At 37.7% G+C, this 21868-nt stretch overlaps 1 gene segment (V, D, J or C); it reads left to right on the forward strand.

Annotated features, from left to right (window-relative positions):
* Positions 1-2946: 2946 nt before the first annotated feature.
* LOC112824777 (T cell receptor gamma constant 1-like) lies at positions 2947-18048 on the forward strand. The segment is given in 5 exon segments: positions 2947-3020; positions 4917-4993; positions 11575-11904; positions 15191-15238; positions 17467-18048. Coding segments are annotated over 5 exon segments (672 nt in total).
* The last annotated feature ends 3820 nt before the right edge of the window (positions 18049-21868 follow it).

The following is a 21868-nucleotide window of genomic DNA, read 5'->3' on the forward strand; positions in this document are numbered from 1 at the left end:
CTCAGCTGCAGCAACTTGTTCCTAGAAACATTGGCAAAGGCACGGGAAGCCAGGGCAAAAATGAACTATTGGGATTTCATCAAGATAAAAAGCTTTTGCACAGCAAAAGAAACAGTCCACAAAACCAAAAGACAACCAACAGAATGGGAGAAGATATTTGCAAATGACATATCAGATAAAGGGCTAGTATCCAAAATCTATAAAGAACTGATCAAGGGGGTTGGGGGGATGGGTTTGCCTGGTGATGGGTATTAAAGAGGGCACATTCTGCGTGGAGCAGTGGGTGTTATGGACAAACAATGAATCATGGAACACTACATCAAAAACTAATGATGTAATGTATGGTGATTAACATAACAATAAAAAATTATTAAAAAATAAATAAATATAATCTTTCTCATAATGCTTAAAAAAAAGAACTGATGAAACTCCACACTCAAAGAACAAATGATCCAATCAAGAAATGGACAGAAGACATGAACAGACATTTTTCCAAAGAAGACATCCAAATGGCCAACAGACACATGAAAAAGTGCTCAACATCACTCGGCATCAGGGAAATCCAAATCAAAACCTCAATGAGACAGCACCTCACACCAGTCAGAGTGGCTAAAATTAACAAGTCAGGAAATGACAGATGTTGACTGGGATGCGGAGAAAGGGCAACCCTCCTACACTGTTGGTGGGAATGCAAACTGGTGTAGCCACTCTGGAAAACAGTATGGAGGTTCCTCAAAAAGCTGAAAATAGAGCTGCCCTATGACCCAGCAATTGCCCTACTGGGTGTTTACCCCATGATACAAATGTAGGGATCTGAAGGGGTACATGCACCCCAATGTTTATAGCAGCAATGTCCACAATAGCCAAACTGTGGAAAGAGCTAAGATGTCCATCGACAGATGAATGACTAAAGAAGATGTGGTATTTATACACAGAGAGAGAGACAGGGTCAGAGAGAGAGGGGGCATGTTAGAGAGAGAGAAGCAGATAATCGTAACAACTAGAAGAAGAAAACTATAAGAACTCTCCCCCTCTCCTTCTCCCACTCTCTGATTTGAACAAATGAAGGACTATAGTCCTTTACCAAGAAAATGGCTTCTTTACACTAATTTTCGATCAATGGTAACAATCACACAGTAATGAGAGAGATGTACTGATAAATTGAATTAGTAGTCCTGTTTTGCAGGATGATTTGTGGTAAATACTGTGGGTCTCTTTCTCTGCAGTCTATGAGTCATAGCTGTGTGTGCAGAGCACCACTTCCTCTCTAAATCATCCCTCAGATTTGCTCTGTGATCAGCCCAGTATTCAACTACCTCTCCTGACAGTGCTGGCAGGATGCTGCTCCCACCACAGGTCATCCTGGTGGCCTCCCTGTGGAGCTGTAAGTGCCTTTACCCTTTGGAGATTTCACTCAGTGAAGAAAGGAGAGAAAACATGGACAATCAAGTCAGCCATTATGGGCAGAAGAAAGCCCAAAAGTCATTCAATCCAGGCTGATAAATTCCACCATGACTTTGAATTCTTCAGGAAGAAAATGTAAACCGCAGACCTCAAGCTTTTCACTGATAGAAAACAAATGTGTACGATTTTAAGGAATGTCAAAATTTTGCTAATTGTTGTTTTTGTTTTCCTTTCAGATACAAATGCAGACATTTTAATAACACAACTCATACCATCCATTACCAAGAAACAAGGAAACACAGCATTTTTAGAATGCCAAATAAAAACAAGTGGCTTAAGGAATAATGTATATATTCACTGGTACCGACAGAAGCCAGACCAGCCTCTAAAACGAATTCTGTATATCTCCTCAAATGAAAATGTGGTCCATGAACAAGGTGTTAGTGAGGAAAGATATGAAGCCAGGAAACGGCAAAATGATTTGCTAGCGAGTCTCAGGATACACCAAGTTAATGAGGAAGATGCTGGGCTGTATTACTGTGCCTGCTGGGATACACTGTGTGGAAATACTCCACAGCCACTGAACAAAAACCCTCCCACAACTCCACACCCCTGCAAACACATACACACTCCTTTGTACCTCCCAGAGGAACCTGGCTACTGTCTCTACAGGACTTTTCTCCTGCATCTATGTCCTCGGCAAGATCTGAGCTAGGAGCCCAAGCACCCAATCTATGTTGTTTCTTTTAGTTAGATCACTTTATCATCTATTTACCTCTCTGGGGCTTAGGTTGGCTTTTGTTAGTGACCTCTCTGGTGTCCTAATTAGTGTCCTCTTCCCCATCTATGATCAGTTTCCCGGGGAAGGAAACTAAATCCAATGTGCCAAATGGTGTGCTGACTTGAATGAATGAATGAATGAACGAATGACAGAAGATATAAGGCCTTTGAAGTAACATGGCCCTGGGGTTTAATTCCTGCTCAGCCTCTTAACTGACAGCACCATCCAGAAAGTTACTCCATCTTTCTCATAGGGTTGCTGGGGACTGAAGGAGGCTCCACACAGGACAGGTCTAGCACAGAGTCAACACATCACAGTGTCCTTTCCCATTACAACTAAACGGGAAATTTTCACTCCCGTTTCACTGAACCATCTCAGCTAACACAGGAACTCAGGGATTTTTTTAAAGGGCACATTTTACATTGTCCTCCCAGCAATAGTAGAGTTTGCTTTATTTGGAAAAGCTGAGAATTATGAATAGGAAAAGAGTTGAGGGTAATAAACCAAAGGATATTTTTCCTCCAAGAATTTTCTTCGTTCATAGCAGAGTATAGAAACATCCTAGCATCTAAAGCAACAGCTACAGCAATTGTTAATATTCACCAAGCCTTGGGAACTTTCTACAAACTACTGATCTATAGAATGTACATACTTCTGAATAAAGTTGTGGGATTATTGTCTCATTTGTTATTACATAAAGTAATAAGACTTTTCTTCCATTTCTCACAATAGCCATATTGTTCCACACACTCTCCCAAAATATGGTGGAAAATCTCTTGAGAGTGAAAAAGAGCTCAAGGATAGGTGTGTTTGAAGCAAAACCTAAAGAAAAAACGTGAGGATGTTGCTCCCAAGGGGAATATAACAATGAATTTTTATAACATGGGGTTTAGGTGAGATCTTCTGGGATCTGATAGTTCTTTATACCAGGAACATAATCAATAACACTGAGACAGATCTTACTGAGAAGGTCTTTTATTGGTTTTTAAAACAAACCTTCCTCCCCCATCCTTGCCTCTGAAGAATATAGGCTGCCACTGCCTCCCCAGTCCTGATGCATGCCCCCTCTTGTAGAGAATTCTGACTAGTTACTTGCATTGCCAACCCCACAGATATATGGGTCTTTGACTTGGGTTTGTTGGTTGAATATATTCTTTTCTTGTATCTTCACTGTTTTTATGTCCACTGTCAACTTGTTCAGGTACATCTGATCTCACCCCCTTGCATTTCAAATGGAGACATCAAAATAAGAATCTTTCAGAATCAACTTTCCTTTACCCCAACACCAGACAGAACATTGCACATACATTGCAAGCTGTCTGGGGTTTCCTTGGAGAAGGCTATTATGCATGGTACCCACTAAAAGAAGAAGAGCCCCTGAAATGAATTCTATATGGCTCAACCAATATCACCTGTAAGACTAGCCCAATTCTGGCTTAGTCACAGATAAGAAAAACAACAGAGTCTTTTACCTGATAGTCAATCAAGTCCTCACATCCCATGAAGCCACCTGATATTGTGCCTACAGGGATCTCACAGTATCACAGAATCAGAAGGAAACTGTAAGAAATCCTTCTCTATGACTAACCCTCAACTCCTTTCTCACTTGAGCAACCACAGAAGACCCTTTCCTGCTCCTAATCAGAGGTTCATAAGCTGTTGGCACAGGAAGGGCCCTTTGGACATTTATAGCCTGATGCCCACACAGCAAATGGGACGTGGGAACCCAGGGATGGCAAATGTCTTGTCCAAAGCTAGTTAACCACAGAAGTAGGGCTACAAATGCATTTCTGAAGATCACAGAATAGCTTCCAAGAGGCTTCTTCTTTCAACATTTCAGAGAAATGGATCGTGTTTTCAAATTTTGGTTTAAATCGAAATCTATCATCTCATGGGAGATGGACTTCTCTACATATTTCTTTTTTATTCCAGGAAAAATAATGTTACACAAATTATTTTCTCATTTTGCATGGTGTGGTAAAGAATCATGTTGCCAAGTCGTAAAAGTAGATTATTACAAAATGGAGACCATTGGGTGCCTGGGTGGCTCAGTTGTTTAAGCAACTGCCTTCGGCTCAGGTCATGATCCTGGAGTCCTGGGATCGAGTCCTGCATCGGGCTCCCTGCTCAGCAGGGAGTCTGCTGCTCCCTCTCACCCTCCCCCATCTCATGCTCTCTCTATCTCATTCTTGCTCTCAAATAAATAAATAAATAAAATATTTAAAAACACAATGGAGACCATTGATCACATTTCTCAAGTATATCTCTGTTGGTACGTTGCATTTGGGTTACTGAAGTTTCCTCCTTTAGAAATATAACCCCATATTGCTAACAGAGCTGGTCTGGTGTTTGTGAGAACAGAAGGGCTTTTCCTTTGATGCATCTCTGAGCAGTTTCACACAATTGAACACCTGGAAATCAAAACCTCTTAATTCACTGAATACTTTTCCTGATAATGTAGATAAATAGTTGGTTGACCCGTTACTCCCAATCTCTCTTTTTTTCTTTTGCTTTTATTGTTTTTGTTTTCTATCAGCACTTCTCAGTGATTACTGCCTCCTTGGAAAACAGACATTTGGGTCAACTAATCCCAGGAAAACATAAAATATCAGATGCTATGAGCTTGTATTCAAGGACTTCCAAGGGAATCCAGAAGATCAGAATTGCCAGTACAAGGTTTCTACCTGCTGGTCCTGCCGTGAAGCTCAGGAGAAGGCTGATGTTTTCGTAGAACCTCTAACCAGTGTGATAACTCAGGCTGGATCAAGATATTTGCACAAGGAACTAAGCTCATAGTAACTCCCCCAGGTAAGTAACTTTGTTTTGTTTTGATCCTGTGAATGAAAAATTGATAGATGCTTTTAGAAAAAAACAATATAGGATCACCTCAGCATATGGACAGCAATTTTGCAGCTACTGGTCATTCTAGTGGGAAGAAAACTACTTTGCAAATGATTTATTTATTTCCCTGCTTGCAAGCAGATTGAAATACTACTTTTAGAAAATACACACACACTAAAATATACTCAGGATTGAAATTAAAATTTTTTTAGGACTGTGTCTACAAACCATTGGTGTGAGTTTTTGGTTCAACATGCTGTTCTTGTAGACAGTCTCTTAAGTGAGAAACACTTTATTTAACTACCTCTAGTATTAATAGTGCTCCTTTCTTAATGGTAGTGCATCTTTCTCTAATAACATGTGAAATATATGATTTCTTTGATCTCTTTTTAAGAGAAGTGCAAAAAAAAATAACTCTTAGAGCAAATGACTGTAGAACATCAATAAATCTCACTTATTATTGTAGCATCTCAGAGGGGAGGCTGAGACTGGTCAAAACTTGTGCTTGTGGCTCTTGTGATATTGCTCAGAGATGGTCTAGTTTAATGGAATTTGTGAACTCAGTAAACCATTTCAGTTCCAGAACCCATGAAAAGAGTCTGTCTGCATGCTTTTACATTTTTGTTTGTTCATTTATTGTCTCAGCAAATGTTTATTGAAGACAGTTTCTGTACTGGATGCTAGAGATAAAAGGGTGGACAAGACACAGTCTCATCCCTCAAAAAGCTTCCAGTCTAGAGGACAACTATTCTAGATTGTAGCTTCATTGGGTCCCACATTTTTCTGCTTGTGGCTACCAGAGACACAGAACATCTTAGATTCATCAACTCTTTTGCTTTCTTAATTTATGTAATACCTATTGCTTATAAAATTCACATATTTGGGGCACCTGTGTGGCTCAGTCGGTTAAGCGGTTGCCTTCAGCTCAGGTCATGACCTCAGGGTCCTGGGATAGAGCCCCACATCAGGCTCCCTGCTTAGCAGGGAGTCTGCTTCTCCCTCTGTCTCTGCCCCTCCCCCCAGTCATGCTTTCTCTCAAGTAAATAAATAAAAATTTAAAAAAAATAAAATTCATATGTTTGTTGGAAGAATTTGATAAAAAGGCCTTTCACTGTCCTTGTAAAGGGAACAATAATATTAGCTAAGATTTATTGAGGGTCAGTTACCATGCTGACTAGTTTAGTGAATTATCTCATTCCTTAACAGCCCTATACAGAAAATCTTCTCTTTCCAGTTTCACAGGTGGGGAAACTGAGGCTTAGAGATGTTCAGTTTTTTGTCTAAAATCACATGGCTAGTTACTATGGCAAAGAATGGGATCCAATAGAGACTTGTCCATTCCAAAAATGTGGTCTAGACCATTATGTGATATTAGAAACATTAGGCCATATTTTTTTAAGATTTTATTTATTTGTTTATTTATTTATTTATTTATTTATTTGAGAGAGAGATGGCGAGAAAGTGCACATGGGAGGAAGAACAGAAGGGGAAGGAGAGTTGTACTGCATGCAGGACTCAATTGCATAACTCAGAGCTGCCTTTGCACTCCTGCTGGGACAGCTGCAGAGAGACCAAAACAAACAGGATCCTCTGATGGAGCAACTCAGAATTTTAAATCAATTCCCTGGAAACTGTTAGGGTAATTTCAAGCTCAAGGGAGCAGTCCTTCAGGAATAACTAGGTTAAGAGATGATCATTATGATTTCAAACTCTGTAACAACTTATCCGGTCTCGTATCAGTGGGAATTAGATTCTGGAAAGAACTTACTTTACAATTAAACCAGATATCCCCACCCCTCAATATAAGCAAATAAAATAATCCTGTAAAACTACTGAACACTCATTTATTAAATACTTAAATATATTATTTCTATTTTTTTCTTCTTTGAAAATTAAAGAAATAATAACTGTAAATTACACTCCAGTAAAAGAAGTGTTATCATAGAAGAAAACCCTTTAAGGGAAGAGATTAGAACTTTCAGGAAAATGGTGAGAAAAGGTAAAATCATATTCTCCAACCCCTGTGAGTAAGACGGGAAAGACAGAACCAAGCTGACCAGGCAGAGAGGGGTCAGTTCATCAGTTCATATCTAATGTGATTTTGCTTCAGGTTCATCTTTGTTTAATGTTAGCAGGGTTTGGGGCTCCTGCATGGTTCAGTTGGTTAAGGATCCAGCTCTTGATGTAGACTCAGGTCATGATCACAGGGTTGTGAGATAATTATTTCCCTGCCTGCTGGTCATGCCTCTCCCCTCTCTCTCCCTCTCCCTGTGTCCCAACCCCCTGCTTGCACCCTCTTTCTTTCTCAAAAGAAAAATATTAGCAGGGTCCATTTTTATATATTTATATAAATATTGAAAAAATATGGGCACTATTTTAAAAGAGGCACAAAAGGAGTTTTTTGTAAGAGCTTTTCAGATAGTGGGATTGGTATGGCTGGAGCAGCAACAAAGTGCTTGGTCCTGGCACACAGCTCAGGATTACAGGTAAATTTTCTTTACATTCTTCTGTATAAGGTAGGGAAGGAAGGCAGGTGATGCAGGGCCTGCAGGCTAGGTGCTGGTGCTGGCTCAGAATTTTAGGATTTGGTCCCAGTTTGGTCACAAGTTGCAGCATGATCCTTGGAGAGGTTGGTGACTCCATCCCAGTCCTTGGAGGTAGTTGCTGCCTGAGCTAGCATGGAGAACATTAACAAGGACTAACTAGCTGCAGCAACTGCAGGTCCCTAAGAGGAGGAAATGTTAGGTCCATTTGGGATTTCTGTATTGAAAGTTTTGTAAAGAAGACTGTATATCTTATTTATGTGATTCCAAAAATAACCAATGGAAAAGAATGAACAAAAATTGCTAAACTTTCATTTGGTCAGAGGATGATGAATATCAACTATCAAAATATTTAACTATGCAACGCACTTAAAAATGTCATAAGCTAGGTTTCCCCCCCACATCAGTCTGGTAAATTTGTTCATTTTTCATTAGCCTTAAAGATGAAATTTTGCCTGAATGAGGGAGAATATCTCAGAAGGATGTTTCTAGAGTACTAGGTCTAGTCAAATAAAAGTTTTCAAAGAATTTTCACAAAGGTGATAAAACATTGAAAAAATGAAAGAAATATATTTAGTTTTCCTTAATGGTTATGAAAATAGGTACAAATGAATTCATAAATTGAAAAGCAAGTTTCTGGTGCTCTTTTTTCCAACTGACTACATAATCAATGTGAATTCTAGCAATCAAGTTTAATACTGGTGACACAGACATAATTCACGAGTTCCTGAAAAGATGTTTTTGAGAAGAGTGTGGTGTAAAGAGGAATATGGACTATGAATCTAGATCTATCACTTTCTGTATAATCTGGTTATTGCTTTCTTAAAATTTTAAAAATAATACATGCTCATTATGAAAAAAATTGGAAGAGAAAAATAAAGAAAAAAATTAAAACTTTATATGACACTTGTTACTGTTTTAACATTTTGGATTTTTATCCATTCTTATTATTGATGTAACAACAATCTCAAGTGGAAGGTGCTAAGGTATATGAAATTAAATATGGAAATAGCTATCATAAAATTGGGACATGGTCAGTGATTTTCCCACCATAAAATGAGAATAATCTGCTGATAAAGTGAGTTAGTAGCCCTGTTTTGCAGGATGTTTTAGGGTAAATACTTTACCTTTTCTCTCCAGTCTATGGGTCTTAGCTGTGTGTGCAGAGAATGAAAGCTTCACCTTATGCTCTGGCATTTCAGTGTGTTTGAATTCTACATGTTTTGTGTCTGTATCTCAGAGCAGGGTTTGCAAACATCTCCCATTTTTCATGTCATCTTTGGGTTAGACCTTACCAAACTATCAAGCTCTGGGGCAGAAAAAGAAACAAGTTCTAATGTACAAAATATTTCTCATTTAGTTGTATTACCTATTTCTAAAATCTATTTGAGAAGGCTTAAAATAAAATACACAAGTAGAGTTAGGCCATGAAATAAAAATAGATCAAAAGCACTAAGGAAAGCAGAAGAAAAAGGCCTGTGATTATCTATCAAGAAACACAGGGTCAAATTTTATGTTCAAAGGTAGGGGGAAAATGTGATGAAGTACACTACATTTTCAAATTTGTTATGTTTCTCCCACCATAAAATGAGAAAAGGACTTCAGTGCATGAGTCCTTTAGGAGGAATGTGAAGTGAAAGAGTGGGGCATTGCCTTCCACATCCACTTTATAAAATGGAAGAAATGGTCTTTAAACGAGCACATTTCATGCTCCCACTGCATCATTACTGTGGGCACCATGACACTTAATGTCATTCACAGATGGTGACCTTCGGCAGACATGGTCAGACGCCAACAAGTTTGGCCTTCATGCTCACATTTATTAGAAAAAAGTTTAAACTTTTTAAATACAGTTAGTATTTTAAATAAAGTTAGAAATGTCATAAATTTGAAATTCATATTCAAATATGAAATAGCTTTATGTATTTAATAAAAGAAAAATAACAGAAAAAATAGAGAATAATTAAATCAACATCAATATGCAGGTTTGAAATATTACACTTGCACTTGAAAATGTAGTTGACATTTGGTAAATTTATATAGAATTCATACTGCTGCATCTTAATAAAATATAAATTAACTCCGGCAATTTAACTCCAATGTATTTTGTGATTATGCAAATGAATGTATATAAGTGTATTGGACAGGTTTATTTTTCTTGGAATCTGGTTTCTAATTTATGCATCATAAAAATGATTTTGGCCATAAAAATCACTGTTAATACATTTTAAAAAGAATGTTGAAGGAAAAACTATGTAATATTATTACCCAAAATATAGGCACTAACCATATTTAATCAAGTACACTATTTTAATGCACAACTTACATTCCACTGAGAAAATTGTGGAAGTTCAAGATTCATTTTATGCTGAAAAGAATAAAACATCAAGAGTCTAGTTAAAGAAAAGGGACAGGAGGTAAAACCAGTGTGTTACCATCCAGAAATTTTTCAAGTTCATCAGTTGATTTTCAATTTCTTTACTATAATGAATCAGAAGTACTCCTATAAAAAAAACACACAAAGTTTCTAAGATGAAAATTAGATTCCTTAATATATTGACTAGAGGCTAAAATTATGTAAATATCACATAATTGAAAAAATAATATCATACAATTGAAAAATTAATCTTCTTTATCTAATATGTTTTTCAAATTAAAAGCAAAATATATCATTGGAGAAATATACGGTGTCTTAATATTATAATCAATAAAATAGTATTTACACCATGCACAAGATATATAAAGTTAAAATAAGTACGTTATGACCTAATTCTATTTATTCATGAATAAAAGCTCATTGTTTGTTACTGATTTAGTATGAAAATAAGAGCTTTGCTACACAAGGAGACATTCTCAAGAATTTTTTTCCTAAAAAAAAAAGAGTACTATGAGCCACCCAGAAAAGATTTTTCTTCCTTTACTTCTCGAATGAGAAATCCAATTTCTCATTGAATTCTAAAGAAACTGCCCATTGAATTACTAAACTAACTCCAAAGTAGCTCTAAGAGAATATCAGTAAAGCACTTGCATTTCAGTTGGAAATAAATTTAAAAGGATTCTAACTTTTATAATTTTAATCACTAACAATAAATGCATAATCAAGTAACATACCAGTATTCAAGTGACACGCCCTTTAAAATCAAAGATGTTTTGTTATATATTTGACATTATGTCTGCAAGAAACTCTGGAACCATACTTCTAACATTACACCAATTATATATATACTTTATTCAACAGGTGAAATCACAGATATTGTGGGGTTCTAAAAACCATTTAGCAGCTTTCTAGGGCAGATTCAACTTTAAAGGGAGACATTGAGAGTCAAAATATGGTGTCATCTTAGTCATATATAAACCTCAAATGAAATTCCAATACAAAAATGTGCTTTCAGTGAACATTTTCCAAAGCAAAACAAAATTCTGATGTGTGTTACTTGATAAAGTTAATACAAAAGCATTTCTGAAAAAAATCAGCTTTCTAATAGCAGTTTTGGAAATACTGCCCCACTGCTTCTAAATTCAAGGCATTGTAAATATTTGGGAGGTGCAGTTTTAAACATTATCCTACTTAAAATCCTGGAGTTGTTCAGATGTGAGATTGAGATGTTTTGTAAAATCAGGAATCAAGTAGGGGACCTCCATTACTTCAGAAGTGCATTTGGGATCCAATTTGAAGATTTAAAGGTCAACTTGATAGATTGTCAAGGACACATGGAAGTGAATTCTCAGACAAGTGACTATGTATTGTTTCAAAAAATCTCACATTTTAATCCAGACTCCGCCACTTAAGTGTTGTGACTTTGAGCAAGTTACATGACTTCTTGTACCTGTTTTCCCACTGAAAATAAGGACAATCAGTCCCTCATAACCCACTGTGGATGAAAGGTCTGAGATAAGCACTAATTCTATGGCAAATTTCCTCATTTCACTGTGCTGGGTGGTTCCAACCACACAAAATTTGTGTTTCTCTAATAATGTTCTAATTGCTATTCCACTTACCCACAGATAGAAGCCTTGATGCAGACATTTCTCCCAAGCCCACAATTTTCCTTCCTTCAATTGCTGAAAGAAGACTTCATAAGGCTGGAACATATCTTTGTCTCCTTGAGGACTTTTTCCCTGATGTTATTAAGATAGATTGGAAAGAAAGGGATGACGAAACAATTCTGAAATCACAGCAGGGAGACACCATGAAGACTAATAACACATACATGAAATTCAGCTGGCTGACCGTGACTGGAGCATCAGTGGATAAAGAACACAAATGTATTGTCAAACACGAGCGGAATAAAGGAGGAGTTGATCAAGAGATTCTATTTCCTTCACAGAAAAAAGGTATGTACGTGTATATATGAATGCAACTTTCCAGTACCTTTTTCTTCCCAAAGGAAATATTCCACCTTTTCTGTCAAATACTAATGAAAAGAAACAAATAGAAACCTTTCATTGATGATGTTACCTTTAATGGTAGCATAAATGTCCTGCTATTTTCCCATAGAATTGAAGTAAAATGGACTTTGGAACATACAGAGAAAAAGAAAAAGACAAATTCACTTAGTCTTTCTTGCCTCAGTTTCATCATCCCAACTATGAAGTTCACAGTGATGTTTTTTGGGGATCATTGTACGAATTAAATGAAACAATACACATGAAAGCACCTAGCAACCTCGCAAATCATAAATGCTCAAGAACCACTTTTGATGATCTTACTTTATCAGGAAATAAGAACAATTATACATCTTTCAGGAATATTCTATTCAGCGGTCAAAGTCCTTCTCACTTCAGTCTTGCTCTACACAAAGTATAACCCATAAACAATGAGATAGAAGCTACAATAATTTGGTCACTATGGTTTTAGTATGGTCTTAGATTTCTCAGATTTGAATTTTATATACCACTCTAAGGTGAAGTTTGGTAAATAAAGATTGGGTGAAGCTAATGTGTACAATTATTCTTCCATTCTACATAATGGATATATTCCTTACCATTGGTAAAGCTGCTCAGCAAACATTATTGCAGTCCTAGTGTGTGCCAGGCCTGGTAGAGATGCAGAACGAACTACTGCCCCAAGGAGGATCACTACAGTAGAGAGAATATAATTTTCCTAATCACTCAGGGTCACTTGTGATTCAGGCATGATTCAGGCATTGTGTCCCAAATGAACCTCATTGGGGCTTATGCTGGACATATTTAGACAGTGTGGGCAGACAGCTGAAGGTGCCCTGACCCGGCTGTGGTCCAGTAACTCACTAGACTCAGTCAAGTCCTGGCATTAACATCACAGACCAAGACCCCAGAGGGACCATGAGAAGGAACCAATCTGTACTTTCCCTGCGGTTCATAAGCCCTTGGGAAGCAGCGGGAAACAAACACATAACAAAACATGCAAAGACCTTTGCAGTGTACCACTCTGAATTGCTGAAGTAAATCTTTATCCTCTTGGATCCTTAGTGTTTCCAACAATCAAATTAGGGTGGAACACTTATCTTTCCTTTCTCCTGGCATGTGATGAAGAAGCGCAATAATGTCAGTGAAAATGCTTGTTTCTGAAAACATGAGATGGATACATTTATTCATCTGTTTATTGTATTTATGTATATTTTTCTAATAACTGGTGTAAGATTACAGACAGCCCTAATTTCTTATTTCTACCACTAAGAAACAGAGAGGAGGCAAATGAGAAAAACACAAGTTTAATGTAACCACTGGGCTGAAGTCCTTTAGGTATTGATTTTTATAGTGATCAAAGTAAAAATATACTATATTACATTCTATGGTGATGATAATAGAAAAGGGAGGTGTTTTTATTCATGATGTATTTTACCTGGGAATTAATTTCTGAAAGGAATGTCTCCCAAGATCTACTCATAGCAACAAAGCTATTGAGGGCATTTCTGTTAATGCCTTTCTACAGCAAATTTCTAATGCTGTTTCTTGTTAGTTTTTTGTTTGTTCTTTTTGTTTTTGATGAAAGCTAAGAATATATAAAACATGGAAGCCCAAATCCATGAAGTAATTTTGGAAAAGATAAAACTATTCTGGTCCAAGTTTTCAATCAACGTGATTGAGAAAAAAAACCTAGGGTACACCCACAGATTTTAATTTGAGAGATTGTTACATTGTTACATGTTAAATTGAGAGAATGTTTTTCAGTCAATCAATGTGTGGTGATTAGAAATTTTTATTTCTCTTTTAATGAGTAAAACCACTATAGAAAAGAAAGGGAATTTTAAGACACTTTAAGTCAGTTCTTGAGAATATTTTAACACCAAACATGATTATATATACTTTTTTATTCTCGGGATTTACTCCAAAGCCTACAGCTCAGATTTATTTGTTAAGAGTGTACCAAAATAAGATTGTGTGGAGTGAACGATTTGCATAACAGAACCATATAGGTATGGACAAGGACACATCAAGCAGAGAAAGGATAAACCAAAACATGTTGGGACTCTCTTCCTCCATCCAACAGTCAATGATCTTTTCAAGGATTTTTGTCTTTGTGTGCATGTTGGGTTTTGTTTTTGTTGTTGTTTTTTACACTGTAAAGAAGTACAACCCTCACCTCAGTTTTATATATTCAGAAAACTATAATTATTAGTTGGCCCATCTTTTTATCCCTTGAAAGAAGTGGACTGAAATGTTAAACTTCTGTAACAGAAGGGTCATTTGTTAAGAGTAATTAAGATACTGGAAGAGATGATGTCTGAGAGTCTACAATGGTGGACTTATTATCCATTTCTATGGATTGTTTTACAAGGTATTTTCCACATGCTCTAGTTCATCTAAACCCTCACTCCTTTGAATGCTGGCTCTGCCAATCACTGGTATGACTCCCAGCAAGTTACTTCGACTCTCTAAACCTTATTTCTTCATGTCTAACATGAATATAGCCCACTTTAGTGTCACTGGGGGGATCAGATGACCTAATACATGTGAACATTTCACATAGTGCCTGGCACAGTAATGATCACTCAATAGGTATTGGCTTTCATTAGGATTGTTGTCATGTCCACAAACACCACCCCTCACTCCAGAAAATCATGTGTAGGAGTTGAGGATACTAGGAACATGCATGATTTGGAAATGTAGGGCCCCTTTCTTTTGCTTAGAAGGGGAATTTACCTAAACCAGACTCCTTCTAACATGTAAGATTCTGCCGTGCATTCTAGGGTTGGATGAATTCATTTTGGTAGCAATCCTTCATGTAGGCAGTGGGTGCTGAGGACGGTACAGCAGCCAATGTTTCTAGTTATTTTTCCATTTAACAAGTATTTATAGAACACCTACTGTGCAGCAGGCACTATGCTGGGAGCTATGAGCACAGAAGGAAAACAAAATTGTCTTAGACATGACCCTCCAGTGGTGAGAAAAGAAGAAAAAAATGTATCATTCATGAACTTCAACATCTTCATGTGCAGAAATACAATATATGAATTGATCTACTGAATTATATACTCAGAACAATCAGTTCTGGAATTGTGGGGCTCATATTAGTAATGACTCTCCCCTCTTGGTTGACAAATTCTATCTATCTATCTACTTATCCATCTATCCACAACACAGACACCTGTCAAATAACGGATATGAATAATTGAATACTTGTCCTCATTTCTTTTAGAGCTTGCTGCTATAAACTCCACAAAACCTTCTGTGAGATATAAAGATGGTAAGATTTTGTCTATGTTTGCCTTTATGTTATGCTATAGCACTTTTTCCTGCAGATCAATTTAACCTTTGAACTTCCCAGGCTTCAGGGAGAAACCTCAGAATGGCTGGATCTTGCAAAATAGACTGAGTGATATTTAAGTCAATCCATCATTTCTCAGGAGTCATCTTCACACAGTAAATGCAGGTTTGGGTGTGAGAGAACTATAAATTAGGGTTGCAGTGATGTGCTCTGAATTCTTTCAACAATGGACTTCATTTTTTCTGTAGCTTTTGTTTCTACTGACTGAGGAAAACATGATATCAAGTTGCTTCTATATTTTTAAGTCCTTGTTCTTGCTGGTGGTTAATAACATGAACCGACACTGAGAGCTTCTTGTACAGAAGGTGTTGTGCTGCACTGTGAGTGCATTTTGTTTAATTCCCTTAATACTCACTGTGAAGGATTTTATTCCCATTTCACACATGAGGCAATGAGCTAAAATTAATTAAGTCCCTTGCACCACCACACAGTGAGATCAGGGGCTTCAACTCAGACCATCTGAATTAACAATTCATACGCTTTACTCAGTTTTCTATTCTGTTTTTGTCATAAATCAAGATATCCCAAAGCTAAGGCCCTGAGACAGGTGCACACATGGGGAGGGGGTGTAAGTGCAAGGTTTCAAATGCCACAGACTGGACATTAACCCCAGTCCTTTAATTTTTAGCTACGTGAATATGAGTACAGTAGTTACATTTTCTGAGCCAAGCAGAAATAACACAAATAATGCCTCATTCAGTAATTGAAGACATAAGGTCACATATGTCTAACATAGGATATTTCACTTAGCTGACACATAAGTACTAGCTTCAGGACTTTTATTCCAACATATGTAATAAGAAAGTACAAGGACCATTGGCTCTAGCCCTGCTGATCTGCCCTCCATGTCCATATCAAGGGGCCTCTAGACTTTAGCTAACATGTTACTTGACCAAGGGCCCTTTGTCAAAGAATTATGAGCACAGCATCACTTGATGTTCTTTTCCACACCAAGGGCTAATGATTCTGGAGTTCTGACTCTTTGGAGATAAACACGTAAAAGAAATTTCCATAAGAACAGACTCAACCTGATGGTTCATTGAGTAGCCGATCTGGCCCGCTATCATTGGCATTAATTATTTCTTGATATCATGTATTTCCTGCAAAACCTCAAAGGATAATAAATGCAATTATCCTATAACATCGTAACTACAATAAAGGTATTCAAGAAGGACAAGGGAGCGAGTTTGACCTCCTAAAATTGCAGAGAATTTGGATTTGCCCCTTTCTTTCACTTTTTTATTTTATTATTTTTTTAAGTTTTTATTTAAATTCCAGTTAGTTAACATAGAGTGTGATATTAGTTTCAGGTATACAATATGGTGATTTAAACTTCCACTCATCACCCAGTGCTCATCACAACTAATGCTCTCTTTACTAAAACCTCCCACCCACCCTACCTTGAACACAAGCAAATTTCCATTGATTGTACCCTTGGTAGGAATCTCAGCAATGCACAAGATGTAATGGCTAAGATGCTTCTAAATCAGCAATTCATCTTTATATTTATGCTTAACTCTTTGTTGTCAGGAGTATTTATTACACGTGGAGGTACAGAAATACAGAGTAGGTAAGAATGTGTTCTTGAACATTATGTTGCTGGGATTAAAATCTTGCTGGTGGTATTTACTAACTGTATGACATCAGGCAAATCAATTCTCTGTCCTCAATTTATTTGTAAAATGGCAATGAAAATAATAATCTCCTAGGTTATTGAAAAATTAAGTAAGATTAAAGCTTTGCACACAAACCTCTCAAATTAAATGTCTGCCATTTAGTTAGTGATTAAAGCATATTAGATATATTATTACTTACAGATGTGGTGGGGGTGAAGAAATGGTAAAAGCTATTTTTAACCAATGCTTTTTCAGATCGATTCATCAGCCTTACTTTTTAATACTTTAGAATGTTCTAAGTGAATTTCCCATAGGTTGTTGATTGACTTGATCTGAAACCTGGATTCTGAGTTATCTGGTGATGGTGGTGGTGGTTGTTGGTGGTGTAGACGTTTATTGTCAGGTTGTGCTGGTGTGGGGGCATCACTTCAACCTAGGTCATCAGAAATGTATAATGTGACCCCTCTCCCATTAATAAGTCCTAGCCCTTCAAAAGAACAGAAGGTGAAACTAATAAATGACTTCTTTTAGATACCCTGCAGCTGCAGCTCATGAACACCTCTTCCTACTACACCTACCTCCTCCTCCTCCTCAAGAGCCTGGTCTATTCCAGCATCATCGCCATCTGTCTGCTTGGGAGACCAGCATTCTGTGGCAATGGGAAGAGTTCCTAACATATGGTGGCACCAAGGGTCCACTTGTCTCCATTGTTTATTGTCCCTAAAATCGTCTGCTGTGCATCTAGTGGGACTTTCTCTCTAAGTTTGGTATATTTCAGTTCAAATGTGTTTTTTTCTCTTGTGTCATTCTTGCAGAACAGGTTAACAAACCACTGGGTAAACAGAAACTTTCACTCCACAACAAGAACAAATTCTGCCATGACTCAGGGGTGGGGCCAGGGGACCATCCACAGGGGCTTCAGGACCACTCCCTCCTTAATGTCCACCAGCTCCTCAGCCACCTGGTACTCATGTCTCTGAGCACAGCCAACACAAAGCTTCCAGTTGCATCTCTTGGGGCTCCTTAACCAGATAATTGCTTCGAAACCATTTATTTTACACATCTGGACTCCCATCTTTGCTACCTTAGTATTGTACTGCTTTATCATAATAGGCACAATAAAAACAATCAAAAGTGTACATTTGCCTCTATGTTCTTTCACTTGGTACAATCTAACTGAGAGTCCAAGGTAAGGGACAGCATGACAACTGAGGCTTCAAATTCAACACTGGTTGTAATATTGGTCAATTCCACATTTCTAATTCTTTCCCTGAGATAGTCCTTATGATTCCTTCTTTGGGGCACCGGCCCCAGGGCAGCCACAGCCAATGAAGGTGTCCAAGTTATTTCTCTTTCAAAGATTTCAGATTCAGATTCATTTGGTTTAAGATGCTCTGGTGACAACAGTATAACATGTCGCATGACTTGCAGGTGTGTTCAGACCTATCCCAGTGTTTCACAGACACCATGTTCCTGACCTCACAAGAACCCCATGAGAGCCCCACTAACACCAGAAAGGTGGGGTGTTGGAAGGGTTAAGTGCTTGAACTCTGAATTCCAAGGGCTTGAGTCTATAGCTATATGAACTCTCTGTGCCATAATTTTATCATCTGTAAAATGAAGATACAGTGTGCTCTGTCTCCTGGAGTTGTGTAGATGTGATGATTTAATTTTGTTGGGTACATGCGAGTCCTCAACAGCATTAGCATTTACTGTTGGCAGCTCCACCTAGAAATAATAGATAACACACTTGCTCACACACACTCACACACACCCTCAAGGTATGCAATCAGATTTACATGCAACACCATAGCACCATTTACCGCAATCCCAAATTAAGCCCAACACCCAAGAAGAAATGAAAAAAATAAAATAAATGATGTTGTATGATGGACTAGTATGCATTTACACAAAAATGTAGATTGTTGAAGAAATGGAAATTAATCAGAAAGTGATATTGATGTGGTAGCTGGCTGGCTCAGTGGAAGGAATGAAGTGTAAGTTGTAAGCTGGTGCCCCACAGTGAGTGTAGAGATTACATAAATAAATAAAAACTTTTAAAAAAAAAAAAAGAAGGTGTTGTTGAAGAAATATCCATGGCAGGACCCTACTAAAATTGTTAGATTATACATTCACGTGGTTCCAAAATCAAAACACTCTAAAAATTGAAACACAAAATCTTGCTCCAACCACTGTCTCTACCTGCCCAAATCTTACAGGTCCCACTTTTGTTTCTTGCCCATCCTTCCAGTTTTTATTTAGGCAAATATGAATTTAGTTATAAAAAAATAAGTAAATACATATAGATCTAATTTCCTTCCTTCTAACACATGGGTAGTAATGACATACATTATTCTGCACTTCTCACTTATATAACCTTGTGCTATTTTTATGTCGTTATAAAAGAACACGCAGATAGCTGCAGAGTATTTCATTGGCGATTGTATACTTTATAAGATACATTATAAGATCAGCTCCCTGTGGTAGACCAGTGGATTATTTCCAATCTTTTACTATTATAAAATATGCTGAAATATAATATTGTTTTATGTCACTTCAGATGTAGTTACTGGTCATTTTAACAGGTATGTGCCAACTTACCTCGCTAGAGATAGTACCATTGTACACTTCTTCCATGATGTAGGTGAGTATCAGGAAAATGCTGTCAAACATCACTGATTTTCCTAATCTGACAGGTTAAAAATAGTATCTCATCATGGTCTAAATTTACTTTTCTCTGATGAGGATAATCATCTTTTCATATACTATTGAGTCCATTTCTACTTCTCTTTTTGGGGGGTGCAATATTTGTCCAGTCCTTTGACCATGATTTCTACAAGTAGTAATACTAACAAGTATGACACTCATTTATATATGTGTGTATATTTTTACAAACATGAGTATAAAACAAAATGTTCAATGCATGGTTCATGGGTGAAGAAATAAATGATTATTTTTCTCCATTTCGAATGAATCTTTCTACAGTAGAAGTTTTTATATTTTAGCATAAAACAATGTGTCATTTAAAATGCAGAAGGATCTCAGCCACAACAACTTCTTCCTAGAAACATCACCAAAGGCAAGTGAAACAGGACAAAAATGAACTATTGGGACTTCAAGATAAAAAGCTTGTGCACAGCAAAAGAAACAGTCAAAAAAATGAAAAGACAACCAATGGAATGGGAGAAGATATTTGCAAATGACATATCAGATAAAGGGCTAGTATCCAAAATCTATAAAGAACTTATCAAACTCAACACCAAAAGAACAAATAATCCAATCAAGAAATGGGCAGAAGACATGAACAGACATTTTTCCAAAGAAGACATCCAAATGGCCAACAGACACATGAAAAAGTGCTCAATATCAATCGGCATCAGGGAAATCCAAATCAAAACCTCAGTGAGATACCGCCTCACACCAGTCAGAATGGCTAAAATTAACAAGTCAGGAAATGACAGATGTTGGCGGGGATGCGGAGAAAGCGGAACCCTCCTACACTGTTGGTGGGAATGCAAACTGGTGCAGCCACTCTGGAAGACAGTCTGGAGGTTCCTCAAAAAGTTGAAAATAGAGCTACCCTACAACCCAGCAATTGCACTACTGGGTATTTACCCCAAAGATACAAATGTAGGGATCCGAAGGGGTACGTGTAGCCCAATGTTTATAGCAGCAATGTTCATAATAGCCAACTATGGAAAAAGCCAAGATGTCCATCGACAGATGAATGGCTAAAGAAGTTGTGGTATATATATATATATATATATATATAATGGAATATTATGCAGCCATCAAAAGGAATGAAATCTTGCCATTTGCAACGATGTGGATGGAACTGGAGGGTATTGTGCTGGGTGAAATAAGTCAATCAGAGAAAGACATGTATCATATGACCTCAGTGATATGAGGAATTCTTAATCTCAGGAAACAAACTGAGTGTTGCTGGAGCGGTGGAGGGTGGGAGGGATGGGGTGGCTGGGTGATAGACATTGGAGAGGGTATGTGCTATGGTGAGCACTGTGAATTGTGTAAGACTGTTGAATCACAGACCTGTACCTCTGAAACAAATAATACATTATATGTTAAAAAAAAAGAAGAAGAAGAAGAAGATAGTAGGAAGGGAAAAATGAAGGGGGGGGGGAATTGGAGGGGGAGATGAACCATGAGAGACTATGGAGTCTGAGAAACAAACTGAGGGTTCTAGAGGGGTGGGGGTGGGGGAATGCGCTAGCCTGGTGATGGGTATTAAAGAGGGCACATATTGAATGGAACACTGGGTGTTATACACAAACAATGAATCATGGAACACTACATCAAAAACTAATGATGTAATGTATGGTGACTAACATAACATAATAAAATAAAAAAAAGGAAAAAAATAAAATGGAGAAGGATCTTTTTTTATTTACAATCAGCCTAAGTTTCTGTGCTTTTGGAAACCAAGTAGAGGTTCCCAAGTGGAAACAACATAAGACCCACCAGATACAAGAAAGAGGAAACAATTTTTATCTACTCCTTGATTCTCAAGAATGTGATCAGACCTCTTAGGACAAATGTCTGAGCCTCTACTTAGAGATCTGGACCTGTTTCTGTACGTGGAAAGCATGGAAGTACGGAGGGGAAAATAACAAATGATGGAAAACTGTATGGGGCTGATGTCACTGCTGGGGCTCCTAGGCAGCGTCTCCTGTGGCTTCCAACTCCTTAGCACCTACCTTCTCCAACTGGATCTGGGCTGCCCTGGACTGGGAGGTGCGGAGAGGGGGAAGGTGGTGGTGCAGGAGACAGTGTGGGGGGGCAGGAGGGTGCTGGTGTGGTGATGGTGCCTTATTTTCTCAGGCTTGTTTTGTCGACGTGCTCTGTCAAATGTGGTTGATTCGTGGAAAATGTTTTAAGTCAAACCGGCCCCTGCTGGTTGGGGCTGTGCAAGTGG

The sequence above is a fragment of the Callorhinus ursinus genome, unplaced genomic scaffold (genome assembly GCF_003265705.2).
Source record: "Callorhinus ursinus isolate GAN/ISIS: 27379988/994484 unplaced genomic scaffold, GSC_fseal_2.0 scaffold12, whole genome shotgun sequence".
Taxonomy (NCBI): Eukaryota; Metazoa; Chordata; class Mammalia; order Carnivora; family Otariidae; genus Callorhinus; species Callorhinus ursinus.